The sequence below is a fragment of the Anastrepha ludens genome, chromosome 6 (assembly GCF_028408465.1).
Source record: "Anastrepha ludens isolate Willacy chromosome 6, idAnaLude1.1, whole genome shotgun sequence".
Classification (NCBI taxonomy): domain Eukaryota; kingdom Metazoa; phylum Arthropoda; class Insecta; order Diptera; family Tephritidae; genus Anastrepha; species Anastrepha ludens.
In genome coordinates this window covers 90180757-90207145 of record NC_071502.1, presented here as the reverse complement: position 1 = coordinate 90207145, position 26389 = coordinate 90180757, and the positions used below count along the sequence as shown (strand labels likewise).

The 26389-nt window shown below is 36.2% G+C and overlaps 4 protein-coding genes across 4 annotated transcripts; 2 read left to right on the top strand and 2 right to left on the bottom strand.

Annotated features, from left to right (window-relative positions):
* Positions 1 to 150: 150 nt before the first annotated feature.
* LOC128868584 (aminoacyl tRNA synthase complex-interacting multifunctional protein 1) lies at positions 151 to 1458 on the top strand. Its single transcript, XM_054110851.1, has 2 exons — positions 151 to 508; positions 572 to 1458. The coding sequence occupies exons 1-2, from the start codon at positions 356 to 358 to the stop codon at positions 1388 to 1390; spliced, it is 972 nt and encodes a 323-aa protein (XP_053966826.1). The 5' UTR covers positions 151 to 355; the 3' UTR covers positions 1391 to 1458.
* On the bottom strand, positions 1456 to 3029 carry LOC128868583 (protein FAM8A1). Its single transcript, XM_054110850.1, has 2 exons — positions 2627 to 3029; positions 1456 to 2540 (listed from the first exon to the last, which is right to left on the bottom strand). Exons 1-2 carry the CDS (start codon positions 2825 to 2827, stop codon positions 1611 to 1613), a joined length of 1131 nt encoding a protein of 376 aa, XP_053966825.1. The 5' UTR covers positions 2828 to 3029; the 3' UTR covers positions 1456 to 1610.
* Positions 3030 to 4163: 1134 nt separating this feature from the next.
* LOC128866647 (stromal membrane-associated protein 1) lies at positions 4164 to 8371 on the bottom strand. Its single transcript, XM_054107542.1, has 2 exons — positions 7965 to 8371; positions 4164 to 6761 (listed from the first exon to the last, which is right to left on the bottom strand). The coding sequence occupies exons 1-2, from the start codon at positions 8089 to 8091 to the stop codon at positions 5284 to 5286; spliced, it is 1605 nt and encodes a 534-aa protein (XP_053963517.1). The 5' UTR covers positions 8092 to 8371; the 3' UTR covers positions 4164 to 5283.
* Positions 8372 to 11485: 3114 nt separating this feature from the next.
* On the top strand, positions 11486 to 14171 carry LOC128866036 (serendipity locus protein alpha). Its single transcript, XM_054106501.1, has 8 exons — positions 11486 to 11711; positions 11762 to 11947; positions 12006 to 12230; positions 12317 to 12436; positions 12491 to 12821; positions 12889 to 13695; positions 13773 to 13874; positions 13934 to 14171. The coding sequence occupies exons 1-8, from the start codon at positions 11607 to 11609 to the stop codon at positions 13996 to 13998; spliced, it is 1941 nt and encodes a 646-aa protein (XP_053962476.1). The 5' UTR covers positions 11486 to 11606; the 3' UTR covers positions 13999 to 14171.
* Positions 14172 to 26389: the final 12218 nt, after the last annotated feature.

Here is a 26389-nt window from a genome sequence, read left to right as displayed (position 1 = left end):
ATTCATGAACTTATTGACACAGCGGTTTCGGAAGGTGCCATCTCTCACTCTATCATTCTTGCTGGCGATTAATGTTTTCAACTAATTATTCACCGTAAAATCGCCTCACGTAAACACCATACAACCTTTTAGAAATTGGGGTGCCAAAATCTAATTAAAAATTCTATACACATTTTAGTCTCCGTAAAACTGCTTATGAAATCTCGAAAGTAGTTTATATTACATAAGAAACGTATTTCAAATTAATTTATTCCCAAATTATTGCACAATACATTCGTACAAGTATGTTTATTAGAAAAATAATCTTCCCCAGTACGATCATACGGCAGTAGCTTTAATTCACAATAGTTTAATAATGTCATTAAACCGCATTTTCGCTTTTGGAGCAGCTAAAAATTTGGTGTTTTCACTTCACCGTCCAGCCCAGCATTTGAGGATGTCTTCACTTGAGGAAATTATAGCAAACAACAAACGTAATGGGGAGATCATTTCTTCCATTGCTTCTGAGGTAAGCATTTCACTGTAATGGGAAATATTTATATCGTCAAATAATATTTATACAAACTTACAGTTGGCGGTGATGCGCAGAGAATTACTTGCACAAAAAAAACAACAATTACGTGAAGAAAACGTTGTGTTAAAGCAACAAGTTGAAACGGCCAAGCAGCAGCTCATAGCGCTGGAGCTAAGTCATAGTAAAAAGCAAATCCCATTGCCCAATTCACGCGGGCTTTGCACGGAGGTCGGTGCCAATCTAAACGCTGAGCCGAAAGTCAAAAGCCCTAAGGATAAATGTCCGGAAACTAGCCCCGTAGACCAAAAGCAAACAGCGGCAAAGGAGAAAAAACCGAAAAAAGAAAAGCCCGTTGCCAGTGCAAATGTCGCCACCGAACTTCCGGTAGATGCTGGTAGGCTTGATATGAGGGTTGGCAGAATTATTGAAATAGGTCGTCATCCGGATGCAGACAGTTTATATTTGGAGAAAATTGACTGTGGAGAAGCGCAGCCACGTACAGTTGTCTCTGGTTTGGTTAAGTTTGTGCCTTTAGAAGAAATGCAGAACCGTTTAGTAATTGTACTATGCAATCTTAAACCGGCAAAAATGCGTGGGGTAACTTCTGAAGCCATGGTTATGTGTGCTTCAACAGCGGATAAAGTTGAAGTACTTAGCCCACCCGCAGGGGCAGTGCCTGGTGACCTTGTACATTGCGAAGGCTACCCGCGCCAACCAGACGCACAACTTAATCCAAAAAAGAAAATATTCGAAACATGTGCGCCAGATTTGAGAACCAATGATCAGCTGGTAGCTTGTTATAAAGGCGCTGCACTTCACGTGCCTGGCAAAGGAAATATTGTCGCACAAACTCTGAAAAATGTAAATGTGAAATAAATGCGCATCACTAGAACTATTCTTTTAATAATTAATAAAAACGGCATTTGTTAACATAATACAAGTTACATATATGAAAATTTTATTTACTCAAACTCTGTTTTTACATTTGAAAGGATATGGAAATAAATAGATGTAAAGAACAATCAATAAAAACATCGATAACACCTCAAACAAAAAAAACCAAACCCTATGGAATTAACTAGATTGAGGATGTTGTTCATTGTTGCGGAGGTGGGCGTCGTAGTACAGGATTTGGATTTGCCTCCACTACTATCGTCTTGGTGACTATATCATAGGCCGTACGATTATTTTTGAAGAAAATAATAATAAAGCACATTGGGAAAAATAGGGTCATTATCAAGTTCTTCGATACGGCACGCAAGAAAGCGCGTTGGAATGTTGGCACTTCAGCTGGGAAAAGCAGTGCAGTAACTGGCACACGTTGAGCTTGGAAACCTTGAAATCGGCGTGCTAATGGCGGTAGCTGTGGTTGTACATCCACTGGTGGTTGCAAGGGATAAACTGCTTCTACGTACTGTATGCGTAAATTCATTGCCGCTTTTCCTGGTGTAGCGCCATTATAAGCCGCTGTCCATATGGCCTCATAGAAACAAACTATTATTTTCGTTAACAGTTCAAGCATTAGAAGGTCTGAAGAAAATGCTAGAAAATCCATAGATACCCCCAGAAAGCTGGCGTAATCATCATCTTCAAGGGCTTTTCGCAGTACCTCCTTATCAATATCGAAACCCAAGTCCAAATCAAATAAATTCATTATAGTAAATGTGATCACGATTTTCAGCACCAGCAATATCAACATATCGATTATCTCTGCAACTACACGCTTCCAGAAGGGTGCAATAACATACTCATAACCACCTGTGCGTTGAATGAGCTCAGCTTGCATTTGATCGCTCATTATACGATACTGAAATATAACTCTTCCACGTCCTCCAAGTCCATTGGCGTCGGCTGCGTTCAAATTGCCTACACCACTACCGGGCATTTGCGCATTTACAGGTGGTATGGCGCTACCAAGACCGCCGTATGGTATACCTTGTTGATTTTGGAATATTTGCGGATAGCTATTAATTAAATACCAAGGGAAAAGCGCCATTGCATTCTGTGAGATATTAGCATGTTTCACCTGAAAAGAAAATGATAAGAAATATGGTACATCAACAGCATTCAACGATAAATCAATAGGTGATAGCAACAGGCAGAATAACTAACCCATTCGTTGAGACTGGCAAAATATGCTTCCTTGGTAGTTAGTTCCCGCTCATTGCCCTTTTCTGTTGCTGATTCTGTAGACAAAGGTTTCTCTTTCTCAGCATCCAGCTGCTGAGTTGCACCCAGTAAGGGCTTTGAGGCCGCATCCTTCGGTTCGGACTTTACATCTTTCCCGTCCTTTAACTTGTTTACTGCGGACATTGTGTTAAATAATTTTTAATAAATTGTTATCTGTTCTTTGTCGTGCACTAAATTCGGCATTAACGCAAAATAATGCTTTTAAGACTTTTTATTTTTGCGATATATATTTTTGTTTTGCTTTGCATTTGCACCTTAAATATGGACACGACATTACTTTCAATTACTTGACAAATATTGCGCAGTGCTGTTATTTGTGTATTCGCATCAGCTGTCTATATTGACCAGTTCACAATGGTATCTAATTCCATTTGTGTATGGAGGAAAATAAATAGAGCTGAGCGCATAAATTGTCACTTGCGAATTAAAAATATGAGAGTTATCAAAATTGATATGCTTTAGAGAAATTATGGTTTAAGACTTTATGTGGGTAAATATTTTGCGGCTAGAAAAGCTACAAATCTTCTTCGAAGCTACAGCCATTGCTCGTACAATATACGATGGATAGCCAATTGTATTCTGTAAATGCCTTACCGTAGCCCATAAAATATGCAAAATTTATTTATGTGGCCATTGATATTTTTGCATACACACTTTTTCATACATCCGCGTTATCAGTTACAATTTTTAATTGTATAATAAACCAAAGCCAAAAACCAACAAATGCAAATAGTTCATTTATTTCCAATGAACATTATTCAGTTATTTTAATAAAAATTTAAACTTTTCTAAGTTTATTTTGTAAATAATTTCGAAATGTACTGTTTGGCAACACTTTGTGGTGAGAGAGCAATCAGCTGACACGATTATACGGAAATTTCCAAAATACTAGAATAAAATCTTTGATACTACGGAATGGAATTGTGGTAATTTTTTATCGACATGGGGCTCTCATTGGTTTGATCGTAACAGCTGACAGGGGCCTGAGTTTACGTCGGTGAGTGCTGGCACCATTAAAAATAGAAAGGTTATCATAATTGATATGGTTTACAATGTTATGTGGGTAAATATTTTGCGGCTAGAAAAGCTACAAATCTTCTTCGAAACTATAGCCATTGCTCATACAATGCACGACTTACAGCCAATTGTAATCTGTAAATTAATCGAGAAAATTGTTTTTGTTTATTTTAACAACTCTACATAAAATATTGCAACGCCTCAGTATACTATAAATAATAATAAGAAAACCATTTACAATTTTTTTTAAGTTTTATTTATTGATATCCATAGGTTCAATTAAACTTCGTAATAAAACTACAATTATGGTTGTGTATTTAAAGAAATATGAAAAATTAAATTTTAATAATTAGTGTCCTTTAACATTTGATGCTCATGTGTTCAAATTTAAATTTTACTTTGGAAGGAATTATTTCCTACTCCATTCACATTGATTCTCAGCTTTAATCGACATATTTATATTAATATTTATTTATGTTGTCTGATTTTATTTTATTTTTATTACGATTTACATAAATAATACAGCTTATTGTGGATTGTAAACAGTAACACATTTGCCAGCCGTATGAATCTGTGTTCAAAAACTCCCCTTTTCTTTTATGTATTGACCATTTCGGTGCGTAAAAATATGATAACTGTATATTGCATTGTAATTTTTTCTTTAGTGCTAAATGAATTGTCCCCACTCATTGATTTATCAACTTGTTAATTTTAACATGAATTTCGACCGCCAGACATGGGACTTTATGTTATATAGACAAATACTTTTGGTATGTTTAGTATAACATTATTATACTCTGAAATTTTTACATGTTGATGAAAAACAAAAACACATACATTAAATCATGTGAATATGTTTACAAATAAACTAAGAATCGCTAACCGCGACAAGCCGCAGTTTTCGAAATATCTAACAAACGAGATCTTATCTAACCGCAAAACTTGCCTATTTCACCTCATTCGCTCACAGTAGATTCTTCAACAAAGTAAACCGGCCAAAATCTTATGTCTATTAAGAGGATTCATCCCTGCTTTGGATGAATCTATACATATACATACATATATGTTTTTCTATTATATTATTAACCAAGAAAAAATATAAACGTCGCTAAAGTACAAATAATAGTAATGAATGCATATATTATTTATCGCTACTGATTCCAGCCAACATATATATGTAAATGACGCGTTGCATTCTTCCAACGTAACCCAAATTGGCGGCGTTTTCGTTTCGTTCGTGATATGATTTTGCGTCAGTAAGGAAAACAAAATGCTGTGCTTTTAGAATTAAAAGGAAATTAAGCACCCGATCTAGTGGTGAAATTTCAAATATTCTTTTCTAAATACTTATATTGATTATTTTTTAAAGAAGCATAAAGGAACAATAAATATACTTTTATCATTTGAAAATATTAAGCTTCTTTTTTATTTGAATATTCACGTAAAACGAAAACGCAGCGTTGACGTCGCTTACGTCGACGACGCATTGAACAAGGCAAGTTGAGTTCTGACGGCATCTGATGCAGGCGCTACTCTTCACTAACCCGCAGTTCGTCATCTGCTCACTGCCACACATTACCGATATTTAAGTTGCTGAATTGCTGGTTTAGGCCATGTGTATTACTGGATGCAGCACCGGCCGCGGCTGTGGGTACCGCTTGAAACGCGGCTGACATGGGCATACTACCCATTGGTATACTCATGCCCATTGGTGGCTGCTGCACCATGGTTGTTGACGTTGCACCTACTCCCATCATTGGCAATCCACTTAACAGACTCTGGTTTGTTTGCATAAGATTTAAATTACCCGTTGGGTGTCCACTATTAGCAAGCATATTGCCCAGACCGGCCATATGTTGTTGTGTATAGATGCCGGTACTGGTCGTGCCCGGAAACTGTGCACCGAAGCCACCGGTAGCACCCGCAACACCCATATGCATACCTGGTGTGCTAAACGCAGTGGGCGCAGTCATGACGGGCGCATTATACATACTCGTGGAATTTGGCGGCGTCATGAACTGGGGCTGCTGTGGATGTGGCACCCCTCCTGCGCCCATGTAGCCGGGAGCCATGCCGCCCGAGTAAGCGCCAGTAGCAGCAAACATCGGTTGAGGTTGACCAAAAGGCATTTGGGCGCCATGCGGATTGTGTGAGGCAACAGTACTGGTTGGAGCAGTGCCGTACAATGCTAATATGCTATCCTTAGTTAGCTTCCCTGACTTGTCTTTGTCACCACCAGTAAGCGATCCCTGATTAAAGAAATCCTCTTCGTCCTTAGCAAGCGAGTTTTGGGTAGAACTTTGCCCATTCGATTCCGCGGATCTACTGTATTCACTAGTTTGCGTTGCAGTAGTTGGAGTTGCACTAAGAAAACTAGTGAAGCTATCATTTTGCAAATCTTGTGCTGCGCTATTACCCACACTATTCTGCACTGGCTTAGTCGGCGAAGAAAGGCCGAGCAAATCACTGCTCTGATTGCATTCGCCACTCGTGGAATTCGTCGAAATGCGTTGAGTTTTCGGACTGCAACTGCCAGCTTGTCCAGCCTTCGGTTTCGGCAACGGCGCGGGCAGTGGCGTAGATTTCGAGACAGAAGTAGATGATGTAATGCTCTTTTTGTCACCCCCCGCACCAACAGCGCTCATCACACTTAGCCCCATTGAAGTACAAGCCTGTGCTGCTTTTTTCTTGCGTTTCTGCCGTTCTAACTCTTCATCAATTTCCTTTGCCCAGTCTACCTTTGGCGGTGATGGTGGTACCCATTCTCGTGCCAAATACTTTTTATGCTCATATTTAGCTCGAATAAACGACTCTAATGCAGTATCGGTCTGCGGTCGGCGGAAACCATCTGGCAATTGTGCTTCGTAAACGGCACGCGCACGTGAATTTCCCATCTGTTGCAATGAAATTACCTGCTCTGGCGTCCAGGTGTCTAAATTGACCGATTTGACGCGTGATATGTGTACGCCAAGATTACGATGAATGCCTGCACATCGTATACACAAGAACACTCCAAGATTCCAAGACGCCCAGCGTGGTCCTGCAGAACAAGGAATTAATTTAAAAAATATGTACATACATTCATATACATATATATTGAATATAACAGTCTTGTTTGTAAACACATGTTGCTTATCATTTATCAATGTGACACTGCTTGGCAACAACAAATTGCTTGCGTGGTTAGAGCAGCATTTTTTTTTTTTTTTTTTTTTTTTTTTTTTTGTTTTATCAGAGTTATGATATTCTCTCGCTCTCGCTAACTTGTGATCTTCACTTTGTAAAACCGCAATTTAACTAGTGACTCAACAATATTTTTAAAAATTGTTTCCGTACGATTTGCGAAAAAGGGAAGGAATAATGGTAGAAATTTCCCCAAAGATGTAAATTTTAAAAGTCCTTTGTTCGTAATACATATAAACATCACATTCAAGCATGTGTTTGCCTTTAGCTCTCAAATCTATGGGTTATCATGGTGCCAGCTTTTGTGTGTCTATTGATTTTTATTAATTAATCAATTATCTAAGTTAAACATAGTAAGTTATAGAGAAGTAAAAGTTGTGAAGCCGCACAGAAACATTGCTCAAAAACACCGAAATTACTATCCACAAGCAACAGGCAACATCAAATCAAAGAAAACTGTGATAATAAATTAATGACAGACAAAAATAAATAAATCAAATATGTATGAGGGGATTCCATAGACACGTATCTTGAAAGTGTTGATCCAGCAACGCAATGAATATCAGTGACAGTTGCCTAAAGATGTGTGTTAGACGGTGTGAGAAGTTAAATATTGCAACTATTTGATACGCGTATGTACATGCAGCGATGGATTATTCAATCACAATGCAAATTCCGCCCAGAGTTTGACGATCACGTATATCATTTTAAGATAATTTTTGTTTTTATTAGACAACTATTTACTGCGGTAGCGACCTTTGACGATAAAATATTATTGCTTCAACTGTTCGACGATCAGCTTTCGGTGGAGGAAACACCACACATCAAGAATTTTACAAATGCATATTTTAGAACTACCATCAAGTCCCCATTCTCGGTGCTGATGTTTCCAGTTGAATATAATCCGTTACCCCTTTTATTCTTTCAAATACGCCCAAGGAGCAAGCACTGATTTGCGAATCTGGGGGCTTGGTGGTTTTGCGTGTTTATTACTCGTTACATTTTCATTTTTTTGTTTTTGCCTCAGCCCATTTTAAGATTTTTACATTTTCTTTTTTACCTTTTGCATCGCAATCAACGCAATATTTGTTGTCCTCATCGCGAAGCATCTGAGTCAGCAGAGTTTGGCATTTTTCCTGTATCAATTTGGTCCTTTCCGTTTCTTTGCGGCTAGCAGTTGAACTCATTTTTCCTCTTCTCTACTGTACGCACACTTGGAAAGACTTTACTGCTTGTATATGGTTGGCAAAATTTTTCTATATTTTGACTTTTACTACACTTTACACTTTAATTTGCACTACTAGGCTTTTTGCATTTGTAAAGCAATTGTAAAATATTCAACAAAATAGTAATTTTGAGTAGGTTTCGAAAAAGCTGCTGCAGAAATCACTATTGTATCAACCAAAAAATTAAAAAGCTTCACAACTGACATGGCCGAACGAAAAACGTCGAATGTCGGCGAAAATAAGCGATAAATTGTTTGTCAAAATGTTACGGCAAATTTAAAACTGTCAAAACACTTAACTTTCACATTAATGCAAGGCTGTGTATTCACAATTGATTAATTATTAAATTTTAAGCAAAAAAAAATATATGGGTATTCATCTAAACACTTAAATGCCTCGTAAACTTGCTCGCTTGTCAACATATTAAAATTTATATGGGTTGTAGTTTACACAAATTGGGTATGTTTAAGCGACGATTTAAATAATTAAATTTAACCGAAGGCGGAAAACATCACTAACAAAACATCACAATAAAAACATCACTAACAAAAAGTTTGGTAAAATTACAATATACAGTTAAGTTGAGCAGAAAAACATAGTTTAGATAATGGGATATCAAATTCAATAGAATTCGAGATCTCATTGAATTTATGAAGAGAACGAGCAATAGAGGCATCGTATGCGTAGTTTGTTCGGAATATTTTCATATGAAACGGATATTTAATACGTAAAGACCATAGAGACCGGAGAATTAATTATTTCTAAAATAGACGACCTATCCATTTCATTCTTCATAATATTAAATAAAAATGACAGCGACAATTCCAATCTTCGACTTTCTAATTATATATATATATATGTATATATATAATTGGCGCGTACACCCGTTTTGGGTGTTTGGCCGAGCTCCTCCTCCTATTTGTGGTGTGCGTCTTGATGTTGTTCCACAAATGGAGGGACCTACAGTTTCAAGCCGACTCCGAACGGCAGATATTTTTATGAGGAGCCTTTTCATGGCAGAAATACACTCGGAGGCATGCCATTGCCTGCCGAGGGGCAATCGCTATTAGGAAAATGTTTTTCTTAATTTTGGTGTTTCACCGAGATTCGAACCTACGTTCTCTCTGAATTCCGAATGGTAATCACGCACCAATCCTTTCGGATACGGCGGCCGACTTTCTAATTGCTTAATCAAAATGAGAAGCAAGTGGGATTCATATGTGGTGAATGGAAACTCTGGAAGGATAGAATAGCCTTAAGGAATACACTTTGCACTTGTTCAATTCTGTCAATATAGTATTGGTAGTAAAGCCAAAACGGAATATTCAATTACATATTATGTAGGCATTCTGCCATCAATGTAGCCGATTCGCTACATACAATTCAAAATATTGTAAGATATGGAGATATCCGCAACAAGCAAATGGAATAAAGTGTATATATATCATACAAGATGCCTAGCTTCTATCAAAACTATATTGATGCAGGCAATGCACGCATGCCCCACTGTTGCGATGGAGGTAAAACAGCTGAATCTTTCAAACAGAAGGCAAACTATCGCAGGAGTGCTTGCAAATATCGGTCGGATTTAAAAAACATCAATTATTTACTTCAATCACATCTTTGCTGATAAAGAAATTTATTTTATATACAAAATAGGATAATTAACAAAAATATACATATTTCATTTAAAACAAAATCAGTACAAAAAAATATTTCATTAAAAAAATATTATTGGTATAGGAAATGGAACCCACATTTTGTCACGAAATAAAAAAAATTACCTGGAACCAACGACAAAACACCGTGAAGTCACGCAAACATATTACACATAGTGCATTAAACAAAATAGTGATATTTGAAAGTGAAAAGTAGATATTTTAGTCGCTCTGAAAAAGGATATAAAACGTTTTTTTTAGAGTAATACAATATTTCTACGAAGGAGTTGCATTTATTGAATAGTTGCCCTTTGGGGAGTGCATTTTGAATCGACTATTAATGCATAATATTCGAGTTAGGACATACACTTACCGATGTAGCGACATTTATTACATAGAAACTTTCCATAAATGATTGATGCCGAGCTATTATTTTACTTAAAAAGTTCTAAGGAGGAAATTGATGGAAATAAACAACACAATTCGTCTGGTTAACTATTGATTCGAGGCGAATTGAGTACTATGGTGGCGCCATTAAAACACAGTAGCTTTATTTTTCGCGAAACAAAAATAAACGAACAGAACAAACAAAAGTAGCAAAAATAACGTGTTTGTGAAAATTCAGTGAATAGCTTGGTAGTTTTGTGATTTGTGAGATTTAAACTAATCAAACAAATGAGAACGAAGTGCCGTGTGTTGAGGGGTCCCATTGGTCTAGAGCTCGAAAATGTAGGGTATTTTCAGGAATCTTTTTACAATAAAAATAAAAAAACGATATGTAAACTTTTTAGGTTTTTTGTTTAATTTATTTTACATACAAATAATTTTTTTTTCATATTTGAATAATTTTAAAACTGGCGCTGAAGTTGGCCCATCCGAAAAATTGAACTTATGTTGTCCATTTTAGCTCCCCTATTTATGTGACACACAAAACCCAAAAAAAAATATTAATCAGTATGATTGTAGCTATATCCCGTACTAAAATATAAAAAAAAATGACAAAATGGAGCAGTTTTTAATTTGACACCCTAAAAGTCGGATTTTTTGTCTTTTTAATCACAAAAATACGAAATAATTGAATTAATAATATGATCCTAGTACGGGCGATAGCCATTGCTGTTGTGAACAACATATTCACATTTCAGAGGATTCGGTTGAATAGTTTTTTTTTAACACCAGGCCGAAAAAAAGTAGTTTTGAGATAAATGAGTTTATATTTTTGAGAGTGGCCCCGTGACGAATCTCACTCTACCTGTTAAAACGGCTGTAGAATCGAAAATACTGGGAATATTTTTTTTGAAAAGATCACCGGGACTCCTTAAATTGTGAAATCTCAAATTAATATAAAGACTCAAAATGCAGTTTGTTTGAGTTTTTATGCGGAAGATGCCGTAGCAGGAAAGTATAATTTATTGTGTTTGGTTGATTTTTTTTTTCGTACAAACTAAAGTACAATATGTTTACATGCTAAAGTATGAATGTGAAACTGTAGTTGTTTACGATTTGTATTAATATAATACGTAATTGAATTAATATTATAAAGCTTTTTGAATGCTACGAGCATTCGAATGTTACCAACTTCCTGTTAAACTAAAATTCGCATTTTGTAAACAGAAAAAGCAGTTTTTTCGCATCCAACTTGTCATCAATATATCGCCTATGTGAACAGTCCTTTACAACCACTGTTGGTTTGTGAGACTTCGTTTTAAAGAAGAAGAAGAATAATCTCAGTTTAAAAATTTAAACAGAACGTTGTGCAAAAATTTAGGTTCGGAAAAACAATTTAGCTTTTTACATCTCATCTGTGAAACAAGCAAAATGGCAACGAGTGGAGTGCAGGTGCTTAAATCCCAACTATCAAGATGTCGTCAAGCAATAGCTCTAGGATGTAGGGACACGAATTGCCGCACTGATTGGTTAAATGTAAGAAAAACTCAAATTGGTTTATTTAATACAGTTATAGTGGTTTTTAGAATTTTTGTGGTGATTTTTACGAATTCGCCAACCGTCTGCACAAGTATATCACGGACGAAGTTGAAGAACTGGAAGGAAATGAAAATGTTGACACTACTTTTCTGTGCCTGACACAAGTCTGCTTGTGCACAAAATATTTGGAACGCGTTATACGTGCAGAAGAAACAGCTTGCAAACCAATTCCGGTACGTATGAAATCATCAAAATTTTGTTGTACATTAATGACATCTTCATGCCACACAGTCTTCCCGTAAGCACTTTATAGATCGGATTATGTGGTGCCTGGATAGATTGGAAATCGCCGTAAGTAATTTGAGAGAAGCTGCCATGTATAAAACATCCGAACAAGCGTTGTCGGGCTATGGTTTTATAGCCTTATTAGAAACGGCAATGGATCAAGTGAGTTCGTTCAGTACTTACCAAGATGATCCTGATTTCGATCCGCACTCACTGGACGAACTTAAATATGTAAGTGAAAGACTAAATTAAAATACATAAAAAGCAAACTAAATCTGCAAAATAATGCATTACTATTGTGTATGTGTATTTTTTAGGCACTTGATTCCAGCAATGAAATACATCGTGTGGTACGCTCGATGGTCGCTCATACACTTGCTTTGGCTAACGTGGCGTTTTTCGAGGATAAAACAGCGCTGAGTGCGTTGTGCCAAAAGGTAAAGTTTTCCATTCTTTTTGCAACTTTTAATACATTTACGATACTTTTTCAGGCACTACGTGACAGTACTGCATTTCAGCAGGAATGTTGTGTAAATTTACAACAAACACGATCCAACCAATGTAATCGTAGGCTGAAGGCTATCGCACTGGGAGATTCGTTGAACCAATTGCACCAGTATGTCGATGAAACTATTTTGCGTTTAATTTTTATTTGCTTCGCGGATTTAGAAAAGTTTTCGTTAGATAAACTACGCGCGAAGATGCGACAATGTGGTAGTGATGATGTTGAGCTAGATGAGTTTATAGCGGACTTTGATGTAAACTTGGATCGATTGGCGCAAATAGGTCTCTTTGCTGCCAATGAATCGCCTACACCCAAATGTAAAGTACTTTTGTTATATCAACATTTAATATTTCAATATGTAATTTTATCATCTTCACATTTTAGTAAAGACATTGGTGCGCAGTTGTATGGCCTCCTTAGAGGCACTCGACGCATGCATTATACCATCATTGCAAGCTAGCAATGGTGCCGATATGCATTCTGAAATCTTAGAGCAGCACTTCTACGAAGAAATGACCAAATTGAAATCTGTTATTTATGAAATTATAGATGCACAGCCAATCACCAGAAGCTTTTACGAAATGCTTAACGCTTGCATTGCTCAAACAGAGAAACAATTCAGCAAATCTAAACTAGAAGATATGGTGCAAATGGGTGAATTTCTATTGCAATATTTTCAGTATCCCACAAACAAAAAAGAACTTCAACAAACAAATTGTAAACGGCTGGAATACTTTCAAAAATTCACTATGATGTTACGTGAATGCCGCGCAATTTTGGTATGCGCCGATCAAGTGGACAGTAGACGCATATTGAAACGTTTCAAGATTTTGCGCGCTATCATGCGCAAGTTCGTAGATGCGTTCGAGAAGACATCAAATCAAGCAAGAAAGAAATCGGAGGAAAACCTTAATAAACTGACTGTGACCGAAACGCAAGCAATCGATTTAAATGAGCCGCAGCTTATACTCGAGACCATAGAGCCAAGTGTTTGTAGCATATTGTATCGCAATGAATCCGAAATGTACACCCCGCGTAGACGTGCTGTAAGCGACTCAATGCGTGGCAATTACTCAAAGTACTCAACACTACTAAATGAAGGTGAGGGAAATCGAAGGTTGAATACAGTGTCTGGCACTGATTGGCAACAGGCGCTGAAACAGAGACACAGACGCAGTAGTGTGCGTCGAAGTGAGTAAAAGTTTACTAAAGTCTTTCTTACAAAAAAATTTGTTTAAATAAATATTTATTTATGAATTTGCTTGCAGATGAGAGTTTGCGCACAGTGATGTTTAAGCGTCAAAAATCTGCGGAAACACAGAAAGCGTGCGATTTCTATTTGCATAATTCGGCTAGTTTACAAATCTCTGGTAAGTAATGAAGAAATTTCATGCGATGTTTATTAAATTAGCATTTTTTGTCACCACAGAAATTATTGACCAGTTGAAGCAAGTATCTGCGAATGACTCAGGTTCAGCAGGGAATAATTGCTAAACGCAATTGGGATTAATTAATTCGAGATTGTTGATGTATAACATTCTGATTATTAGCAAGCATGCAATTTACTTTACGACTATCTAACTCTAATTTATACAAATAGTGGGAAATTTTCATTATTCAGTAATTTTTTACACGATTTTTTCTGCTTGTCGTTTAAATGATTTAAACTATTTTTTAAAAGTATTATTTTTAAACTATTATTGAAAAGTATTTCTTTTTTTCGTAAATACTTTAAACAGCAATATCTCTTGTATTGTGATCTATTTTCTTTACCATTTACTATTTTTTTAACAATCATTGATTTGTACGAAAGTGAAAAGACTTGCATTAGTAATAAGTTCAAATATTGTATATTCGTATGCATCGTTTCATAAAATTTGATTTATTGTATTTCTTATCCGATATTCACATAATTAAAAAAATGCACTTAAAGAAATTAAATATGAATTGTTTGTGAAAGTGTTTTTGTTGTTATTGTAGTAGTACGTGGAATACAGCTATGCTGTGAGTGCTTGATAAAATATAATTTCGCTGTTCCAGTTTTGTATACCCACGCTTGTAGCGAACAGAACTCAGCAGCGCACAGTCAACTCACCAGAACACAGTGTTGTTAGGAAAAATATGCACTCACACTGTTAGAAAATAGAAACCCAATACGGACAGCCTTCAATTAATCGGGCATTATTTCTAAATATGAAATTTATTGAGCGAGATGCAATCAACATCATTTATAGAACCCAATTGAAGACGAAAAGCGTAAATCGCCTTATTACACTCTTTATCTGAAGTTTTTACAGTTAAAAAAAAAGTGCGTGTAACAGAATTGAAACTTTCAAGGCAGACAAAAAACGAGGGAGAGACCCGAGAGAGAATGGGAGAGAGAGAGAGAAAAAAAATATATAAGTTAGATCTTTTTAAACTAAGATCTTAAAAAAAATAACTAACGCGAACTTTCCTCGAGAAAGATCGCGGACAATGTTTGAAAATAAAAAATGCCTTTCGTTATCAAAACGAAGTTTATTCTTGAAAGTTCAAATACAGAGTGAATTAATTTTTGACAATAAGTTAAACTTATCAACTACCTGAGCCATAAGCTGGCTATTTGGATTTCCATGGAATTTTGCGAAAGCATTGCAGTTAATGCTTTCGCATTGTAAGTCAGACGCTGCAGTTTTATGAACGGAAATGCGTTTTCAATTTCGTTTTACTTTTGTCTGGGAATATGGGCAGCGGATGTCGTCGACACACTTGTCAACGATATTCGCTGACAACATAGTTTTTATGACCGCGCGTGTAAACTAAATATTGGGAAACAAATATGAAAATGACTTGAATTCATATGTGCCAAGATATATCGAGTTTTCAACATATTTTGTGTTAACTCTTCCCCCTTTAAAAACGATTGTCCCCAATCGTTAGAAGTAGGGTAGGTCATCAATTTTGTGCGGCTTTGGCTCATATGATTTCGTTCTAGCAACCGAAGATTGTATAAATTTCATGTTAGGATCTATGGTATGGAGAATTGCCTTTTCTTTATTTCTTGTAAAAAGCTTTATCAGGATAAGACATATAGTTAAAAGGATGAATAATGCGTAAGTTGTATATTTGGTGATTGCAGAGTCTGACCTAAGCTCATGGATACGCTTGGTATTATTAATATGCAAGTGGTTTAACATTTCCAAGGATAATAGGTTTATGAATTCATCTTCAACCGGCGTTTGCTGAATTGTGGGTGGTGAAGCTTCCAAAAGTGGAGCTTCCCAGTTTCTATAAAATTTGTCATTTATTTGCAACGTAACATTGTGGAATTTGATTAAAAATGTCCCATTTACTGTTTTATTATTTATTGTCCCGATAAAATCATTGAGGAGGATTACACCTGGAGAAATATTTTCTATTTTAGGTATATGGTAACCGTAAGAAATTGGACAAGATTAATTCATTCCGTTTAATAGCGGTGGAATGCAAGTATCGTTGGATATGTTTACCAATTCGTCATTCTTACAAATCTTAAAATTTTTCGTTGTAGTACACTCATTTTTTATGCCAAATATTTTATTATTTTTCTTTAATATTTCATTAAACTTAGTACTTATGATTCTATTATTTTTCTTTATAGGCTTAATTATAATATCATCAAATTCTTCTCTACTAGTGAGCGGGATGATAATAACATATAAAAGTTTTTTCTGATTGTACAGAACCTTAATGCTTACAAATTCAAGAGCTTCTTCTATTGATGTAAATACATTATTGTCATTTGTAATTTTTTCTAATGCCACTTTTATTTCTTTTTTATCTAACAAAAATGAATTTATAATATTTTGTTTTGCCCATTGTATAGCATATTTAATGTTAGTTATTTCTTCTTTTGTAAACCTGAGCTTGATTTGCATAGTGAGTGCAGCCTCGTTTACGTAATCACTATTGTTCTTCATAACCTTGGATATTTGATTTGTTATTTGAGTAAGGTTTTCTAGCCTTTCTGTAAAAATGTCGTTTATAATGACTTGTTGGTTATTGTTTTGGATAGTTTGATCTAATGCGCATTTCACCATTTCAAAGTCGTCGTGATCCGGAGATCCGGCGATATATTTCCAGGCAGTACCTATTATATTAATGGCTCTTTTTTTTCTGGATGATTCCACAGGTTCGATGGTTTCTAGGATATTGTGAATTTGGGATATTTCATGCATTAGGAGTGGGAAAAAGGGATTGGATTTTGGGATGATTTGTCTGATTTGGTCCTGTGCATCGTCAACAATGGATTTGTACTTGTCTATTTCTATGATGTGGATTAGTTTAAATGTACCGTCCTGTATTCTCGCTGGTCCATTAAAAATAGTCACAAGGTGTGACATCGTATAGTTCAAAATTTGCATCTCGGTTGCAGCAGAGAAGCAAATTGTCAAAAAGGTGCTGTAATAAGATAAAATATTGTTTCAATTTTTTATGTTACTTTTGTGGACTACTTTTCCAGACTCTGTAGTTATTGTGGTAGATCTATTTTCTTTGACTATTTCTTTTCTAAATTTAGGTGATAGTTTGGTCCCTATGCGTTTATTAATTCTTACATAAACGATTTCTCCCGGATCAAACTGTTTGATGGGCTCTCGGTTTTTGTTATGAATACTTAGATCAGTTGCTTGTTTATCTTTTAGTCTTTGAATGTTGTCCTGCCTTGCTTTTTCGTACGTTTCAGGGTCAGTACTTATTCTCCGTCCGAAAAAGACTTCAAGTGGTCTTTGGCCCGTTGTGCTGTGTATTGAATAGTTGTATTCATAAACTGCTCTATCTAACAATTCTATAAAAGTAGTGTAAGTGCGTTCGGTTTTAAGACAACGCATAATCTCCGTTAAGGTGGAGTGAAAGCGTTCAACTTGTCCATTGACCGTGCTCGTATAAGGAGGAGCTTTGTAGATTTGTATTCCTAGTTGGTCCTGTAACATAAAGGTTATTGAAGCTGAGTTAAATGATTTTTCGTTATCGAAAACGATACATTTCGGAACGCCGAATAGGAAAATAAGTTCTCGAAGGGGTTCTTTCACGTCCTCGACGGCTCTTGACTTAATGACCTTGACCTGCGTATATTTTGAAAATTTGTCTAAGGCTGTAAGAACGAGTTGGTTATCGGTTGTGTAAACGTCCACATGAAGAATTTCCCCAGAGTACGTCGGTATCGGTGTTTCTTTGAGAACAGGTTTCGATGGATGCCTATCATACTTATTCTCCTTACATACTACACATTGTTTGACAATTCTATTAATCTTGTTATTCATACTAGGGAAGTAAAATTTTTCGAGAATTTGTATTTTATTTTCTTTGGCATTTCTATGTGCTCTTTTATGTGTACTTATAATCATCTCATCCTGTTGGCGTTCATCCTTCACATCCTCCACTTGAAGGCTTGTGAATCTTATTCGAATTTTAGCAAAATGGAGAGGGTAAATTTCTTGAATTTTTCCCATTAACGATTCTGGAGCTTTAATAGCATTTATAACAGATGGATTGAGGTATTTTTTCAGAATGGAAATTAGCTGTTCGGGAGTATAATCTGTCAAAATTATTGTATGTCTGTGAATAGTAGGGAAAACTATTTCAAATTTATACGCAGTGGTTAAATCCGGATCAAAAATAATTTGATTCTTGAATGCATTTACAGGTGTTTCGACGCTGCAGATAAGGTTTTGTCCTGAACTGCTGTCACTTTTAGTCATTTCTGACATGGTATGGACTCCCGATTCTAATGGAATTCTTGACAGGGCGTCGGCTACAACATTACTTTTTCCTGGCTTGTAGTGAAGCTCATAGTTATACTCCTCGAGTATAGCCTTCCAGCGCTTCATTTTGCTGTTATTGTTCTTATGGCTGAGCGCATAAGTAAGCGGTTGATGGTCTGTATAAATCTTTACTTTGGCGGAACCATACAAGTAATTTCGAAGAGAGTTTAGGGCCCAGATGATGGCGAGCATCTCCTTCTCATTTGCCGCGTAATGCTCTTCCGCTTTACTCAATGTCCGAGAAATAAAAGTTATGGGCTTATCCTTTTGGGAAAGGACAGCTCCAAGCGCGAAGTCCGATGCGTCTGTCGTGAGTTCGAATTCTTTGTCGTAGTCAGGGTATGATAATAAAATGTCTTTTGAGACTAGGGAGTTTTTTATTTTGTTAAAAGCCTCGTTTGCTGCGCTATCGAGGTTTATCGCAATTTTAGAAGATTGACGTTTTGACACATGACCTTCTTCGCCTCTTAGCATTGTTGTTAAAGGTTTGGCCAATTTAGCGTAGTCTCTTATAAACCGACGATAGTAGCCGGAGAGGCCAAGGAACGATCTTAAGTTTTTCAAAGTTTTTGGTACAGGAAAATTAACTATCGCCTCGACTTTCTTTGGATTAGTTTTTATGCCGGTTTGTGATATTACAAACCCCAAAAATTCCACTTCCTGTTTGAAGAAATGGCACTTGTCGAGTTGTACCTTCATATTGGCGTTTTCCAATGTTTTGAAAATACTTTCGATGTGACGTACATGCTCTTCTTCTGACTTACTGTAAATGATGATGTCGTCTATATAGACGTAACATATCTTTCCGATAAAATCATGAAGGATGTCGTCTAACGCACGCTGGAATACCGCGGGTGCGTTCTTTAAGCCAAATGGCAGACGGGTAAACTCGTATTTTCCATTGTTTATGGAAAATGCGGTTTTCTCTACGTCCGAGGCTCTAAGTGGAATTTGATGGAATCCACTTTTGAGATCGAGCACTGAGAATACCTTGCTATTGCCTAGCTGAGACAGGACGTCTGCTATCTCTGGGATAGGATATCTGTCTGGTATTGTCAGTGAGTTTAGCTTTCTATAGTCGATCACCATTCTATACTGCTTATTCCCCTGTGAATCTGGTTTCTTATTCACAATCCAAATTGGGGAATTATACGGCGATCGTGATGGTCGTATTATTCCATCACTTAGAAGTTTACTGATTTGTTTTTCTACCTCATTTTTAAGCGAAGCTGGATATGGGTAAAATTTACTATAAACAGGAGTGTCCGTAGTAGTTCGTATTTCTCCAGTGACTTTTGTCGTGTAAGTTAGTTTTTCGTCGGGCTCCGAAAAGAGATTCGGAAATTTCTTTACTAAAGTGTCTACAGTTTCCATTTGGTAATCGGCCAAGTGCTCGTCTTGTAGTCCGATAGAGTTTATACTTTGGCTACTAAGTTGCTTAAGTTGAATTTTGATTCTGTCGCGGATAACCATGAGGTTTTTGTCAGTAAAAATGACTGCATTCAGGTCTCTCAAGCTGTCGTTTCCCAGTATTGCATGGAAAGATTTTAAGGTAGGCATGACGTAAAATTTGAGCTTATCGTCTAAATTGAATAAGTTAACATAAGTATGCGATTGAATTTTTATGTCTCCTGCAACTGATTTTGCGAGGAATGGGGTGTCGTTAGGTATTTCTTTTTTTACTAACCTCGGTTGGACATAGTTTTTACTGGAGCCTGTGTCCACCAAAAATTTTAACACTTCTCCGCTCTTCGTTTTACATTCGAAGTATGGTAGCGAAGAGCTGGTTATCCTAAAAAATGTACGTCGCTTAATACCAATTCTTCGTCCCTGTTTTCTGATTCTATGGAATCGACGTATTCTGTCAATGTCTGGTCGTAATCGTCATTTCCTTCGTAAGTGTCTTCGCTGCCTGCGTCAATGTGAAATACGCGTCTGGTTTTGTTAGGCTGGATATTCCTTTGAGAGGATGGTTGGGGTGGTCTTTTTCCCAGGAATTGATTTGCCTGAGGTCTGTTCGCGTAATTTATTTGTCGGGAGCGAATGCTTCGGTCGATATCCATCGGCTCTGGCGGTGGTAGTGGTTTGGGTGCTAAGGGTCTAGGTGGGGGTTGTCTTGGCTGGTTGCTATTTGTTGGTACTTGCTCGTAATTAAAAAGTCTTGGGTTATTTTGGAATCCAGGTATGTGAGCTAATTGGGGGTAGAAAGTCTGTCTTTGTCTTTGATTATTGGGGCCTCTCTGTGGCAAAGGTGGTGGTGAATAGTAAGACTGCTTCCTTAGTGGTAAGTCGTTTTGATTTTGAGCATAATGAGTTCGAAATTTCTGATTCTCTAGTTTGAGACACAAATGTAGAGCTTGCGGAAGGTCCGCAGGCTCTCTCATACCTAGCAGTCTCGGTAAATCTCCGTTGAGACCTCTGATAAACGTATCAAGGGCCTTTCCTCGATAAGTCTCGGTAAGTAAGCTTAAAGCTTCTTTTCCTGTGTCCAGACTACCTAATTTGTTGAGGATAAGGGATAAATGAGAGTACACTGCCTGATAGAATTGTTGTACTGTAGAGTTGCCTTGAACGAGTCCTGTCATCTGATATTCCAGTGTTGACACATCTCTCTTATCTGCGTAATGCAGTGTAAGGCATTTGGCGATGGCTGTCCAGTCCAACGGCGTGTTGTAGGACTCTAACGCGATATCAGCGTTTCCTACGATTTTGTTCCTAATTATGTTTAGGATTCCATAGTACTTTGCTGTTCCGCGTAAGGGCTCATAAATTCTGAGTATTCTTTCCACGCTCTTCCTCCAAGAGTTAAACTCCCCTGGTCTGCCTGAAAAATCCCTTAAGCATTTAACAACGTCGGGAATTCTGTCGAGGTCGCCTAAACTATCTAGATGTTGTGTTTCTATTGTTTGGTCTACCATGTTAACAAAATTCGCGTTGGGATTGAGTGCGGCCTGCACAATTGCTGGTGCTTGACTGCTAAGGACTTCTAAGGTTATCTGTGAAACTAGTTCTCTTAGGTCTGGAAAATTTATTTGCCTTTGGGTTGGAGGATTGTTGGAGTCGGATGGGTCTTGAGGATTTGGGTTGGCTGCGTTGTTTGTGCTTAGCCTAGCTGGTCGTACCAGATTGCTTGGGTTTGACATTTTTCGAATAATAATTTCCCGTGAAGCTTTACTTCAGCTTTAGTTTTGACAGTGAATGTTTTTTTTTCCTTTTTAGCAATAAATTAAAGTCTGCGATTATTACTTTCGCCCTTTCTTCGTTTTAAAATTTACAAAATTTGCTTTTCAATATTCGCTAATTTATTTTTCGATTAAATTTCTGTATTTATTGTATAATAAATTTCTTTCAAGCTTTGTTTCGGCTTTTTGTTTCTATTTCAATTATTTAAAAAAAAAAATTTCTAAACAATATCAATATGTCTTATCTCTTAATTTTATCCTTTCTTTCGTTTCAGGATTTATAAAATTTTTCTTTTACAATGCAAAAAATTTTTTCACAATATTTCTTTAAAACAAAAAATTAATATATTTTAACTTACACAATAATTAAAGCTGCCGATGACATTTGTGCTGCTGCTGGTTGTTGTTGTTGATGTCCTTGAAAAGCTAGGGCACGTTGTTGATGGTGATACACTTGTTGCTGTTGTTGTATATGTGTCAGGAGATTACTATGGCTCGGTGGTTGTGGTGACGCTATTGTTGTTTTTTTCTTAAAGTTGATTTTTCAATTATTTATTTAGATTAGAACGCACTGCATTTATATTGAATAGTTCTTCACACCAAATAACGCGTTTTATTTAAAAGTTTATGATGATTTTATTTTTTTATTTTTTATTATCATTAAATTCACTTAGTTTTAAAACCGTTCCGACTGCGTGAATTTTTTCCGTTTTGTTTGTCACTACTAAGGATTCACTTACAGTACACTAAACGAACGGGTGCCTGCGGACGGACACGTACAGGCTTAGATTCCGTGGTATATTTTTTATACCAGGCTGCTCGGTTTCGCGGTTTTGCTAACTTCGAGTTAGCAAAATACTTTGCTCGTTTTCGCGGTTTTGCAAACTTCGAGTTGGCAAAATAATTTGCTCGGGCGCCAGTTAGATCTTTTTAAACTAAGATCTTAAAAAAAATAACTAACGCGAACTTTCCTCGAGAAAGATCGCGGACAATGTTTGAAAATAAAAAATGCCTTTCGTTATCAAAACGAAGTTTATTCTTGAAAGTTCAAATACAGAGTGAATTAATTTTTGACAATAAGTTAAACTTATCAACTACCTGAGCCATAAGCTGGCTATTTGGATTTCCATGGAATTTTGCGAAAGCATTGCAGTTAATGCTTTCGCATTGTAAGTCAGACGCTGCAGTTTTATGAACGGAAATGCGTTTTCAATTTCGTTTTACTTTTGTCTGGGAATATGGGCAGCGGATGTCGTCGACACACTTGTCAACGATATTCGCTGACAACATAGTTTTTATGACCGCGCGTGTAAACTAAATATTGGGAAACAAATATGAAAATGACTTGAATTCATATGTGCCAAGATATATCGAGTTTTCAACATATTTTGTGTTAACTTATATAAATAAATTCACAACGTTTGCAGAGAATACAAATAGACAAAATTTACAAAAAACGGAGAAGGGTCGACCGGTGTAGGTAAGCGCCAGACACAAACCGTAGGCAACAACGCGCTCAACTCCGAGCGTTTATCACCCGCACAAACGCAGAGATTCCAGGACCGCAGCAAGGGCACAAATTACCGCAAGGCAATACCAATAAATCCGACGCCGGAATGGATAGTACTTTATAGTATGCACAAGCACTAGCCAGGAAATGGAAATAAGCACCAAAAAAAGCCACAAACAGGAGGCACCAAGGAAATATAACGCCAAAAAGTAGGCACCAAAAATATATTTCCTACAAGTTTGCACCAACAAATAAGCGCCAAAATGTAGGCAGTGTTATTCCTCACCAGAAATTAGCAACCACAATGAAAAAATCAGGAAAAATATTTATTTATTTTATTTATTATGATTAGGTACAATAATACAATTATTATACTTAATAACTAACAGGAAAAATAGCCTAAAGTGTATCTAAGATATACTCGTACATAAGGTATAGATCTCTCTCTCTCCTTTTCCTCTACGTTACATCTTTTTTCTCTCTCGCGCAACGAAAATGGCCAAAACGGTGCATGACCTTGAAATTTTACTCTCCATTCTCGCTCGTCCATCGACGCCTACGAAGTTTTACTTCAAAAAGTTTCTTACACTAATCAGCAAAAAAAAAATTAAATAAATAATTAATTGACGCGTACACTAATATGGCCGAACTCTTACTCGTATTTGTGGTGTGCGTCTTGATGTTGTTCCACAAATAGGGGGCCTACAGTTTTAGGCCGACTCCGAACGGCAAATGGTTTCATGAGTAGCTTTTTCACGGCAAAATACACTCGCAGCTTTTTCGTTGTCTGCCGAGGGGCGGCCGCTCTTAGAAAAAAATATTTCTATTAGATCTGTTCATGAAGCAAATATGTAGTTTGTAACTATTGTTACAAATTATCACGATTTGGTGTTCATGTACCAAAAAAACTTGCAAAGTAGGGGAAAGTGAGAGAGCAAAATGACATTTAATTTTGAGGGGAAGTTGCAAGTTTTGACTGGAAACATTTTTAATTGTAAGAATTCGCAAGCGAGAAAAACAGCTGATTGCATAGGAAAAATAAGCACCCTTAACGGCCAAAAGGTCCCGCGCTACGGTAACATAGTACTTATGCCATAGAAAACGAAAGGCCCCAATATGGGGGCATAAAAAGAATTCAGTTTTCATTTAATTTATTTACCATCGCTGTAGTTTTCTTTAAGAAATATTGCAACTTTGTATTGTACATCCCTGGTTCGTTGATCATATAAAATTATAAATCAAGTAAATATATTGAGTTCATATCTAAATAAATCAGTTTAAATGTTTAGTTTCAAGTTTTCATCCTCAAAAACGTTTTACCTAATTTTCCGTCGTCTTATGGGCGAGTATTACAAAAAAAAGCTCTCGGCCGTTAAGGGGTAAAACTTTCTAATTGCAATTGCTAATGGAATGTTCTTCATCTGACAGCGATGATGAAATGGATCGAATTATTGTCGACAAAACAAATTCATGTTATGCCAAAGCTCGTTATTTTGCATTTTATTTGCTTAATTTTTCATTTTAATACGAAGTAGCTCAACTGAAATTTTTTTTTAATTTTTGCGATTTGTCCTGCCAACAATTTTATCAGCTGTTTGTTACTTGTTTTGCGTTCATGTACTTTTTTTAAGGGGTTATACACAGTTAGAAGGCCGAAAAAAGCGAAGTTTCCAGTTTTTAATCTGAGAAAACTGTTAAATTTATTGACCTAAAAATTTGTATACATATTACGTTATCTTTTAACTGTATTTTAAGACTTAGTATTAGTAAAAATATTTATTTGGAAAGGAGCTACAGCTGATGTCCGGGAGCTCCTCTCAAAAAGACGTTTGGCGGTGACCTGAACTGAATCCTCTGAATTTAAAAAACCAAACAGATTCCGTTAAAGTAATGTTAAATCTAGTAATTAATCGAAGGAATAAGCAAAATAATTTTTTTGACAAAATGGCGGTTTCTCAAAAAAAGCGATTTTTGTCCAAAATTTCGGCCTTAAATTGTTTATAAAAAATATATATATCGGTGAGAAAAAATCTTCGATTAATTACCAAAAAATATATTTAAGAAGCTCGTGTTAAAATTTGAGACTAATCGGTTCAGCCGTTTTCGATTAATGTTGGTCACCGACTTTTAAAACATCATTTTGAGAAAAACGCGCTTCCGCTCCGGCCTTGTATTTACATTCAAGCACTCTGAAACGCCTTTTTAAATTTGCGTGTAACTTCAAATTTTCACCGGATATTCACCTTAACGATATTAAATTTTCTCTGTGTATTCTTAAAAATACATATGTACGTACATTAAGCAAAAAAAAAAAATTTAATCGATTTTTTGAACATTTTAACTGTATATTACCCCTTAATATTTTTCTCTTTGAGAGCGAATTCTTGGGAATTAAGTTATTTATTTATTTATTTATTTATTATTAAAGTCAAAACATACAACCATAGGTTATTTTTACAATGATTGACCTTAAGAATAGTTGACATAAAAGGATTAACAGTAAAATCAAAATTAAAATTAAAATTACAGATAGTAGTAAAGAAGTATAAGTTGGAGAAAGTATTAAAAGGAAAGTAAGGTAAAAAATAGTGGTAGCAGGAGTAGGGATTAATGGGAAGAGATTTAAAGTACATTCAGCAATTTTCGGCAAGATAGCGAAGCAATTTATTTTTGAAACACGAGCTTTCTTTTATACGTTTAATTTTGTAAGGTAAGGTATTCCAAAGACGGACAGAGAACACAAAGTATTGACGTTCAGTCACCAAACAACTGTATTTCATCGGGACTATGTTTAACGAGCGGCAGGACTTTGAAGGCATAAGTCGATCTTTGAGGTATCTGGGTTTTTGAGTGTTTATGATCTTGTGGAGTAAAACTAAACATTTAAACCTAAGCAAGTCGTTAAAGGATACGGAAGCAATTTTTTTCGCAAATACTGAAATATGGTCATAACGTTTTTTACAGTACACGTACCTAGCAATGTTGTTATACAAAACATTAAGCTTACTACAACACACACTATCACAAGGAGTATATAACTCGCAACCATACAGTAACGTTGGTAACAAATACGTTTTAGCTAGTAGCAGTCGAGTGTTTACTGGTGTAAAATATTGAGTTGTCCATAAATTTCGGAGCATACCATAAACTTTGCCTATGACAGTAAAAATGTGGTTGCTCCATGTCAAAGTTCTATTAAATGTAACCCCTAGATTTTTAACATTGTCCACATATTTAATCTCAGCGCCATTTAGTTTGACTTGTGTATAGCCATCGAGCTTGATTTTTGTAAATAACGATGCATTGGGACTTATCAGGATTAAGAATTAACCCATTTTCAGAAGCCCACTTGCTTGTGTCAGAATTCATATTGCTTATGCAAATATCAATGCAGCTAATGGGACAACTAACAT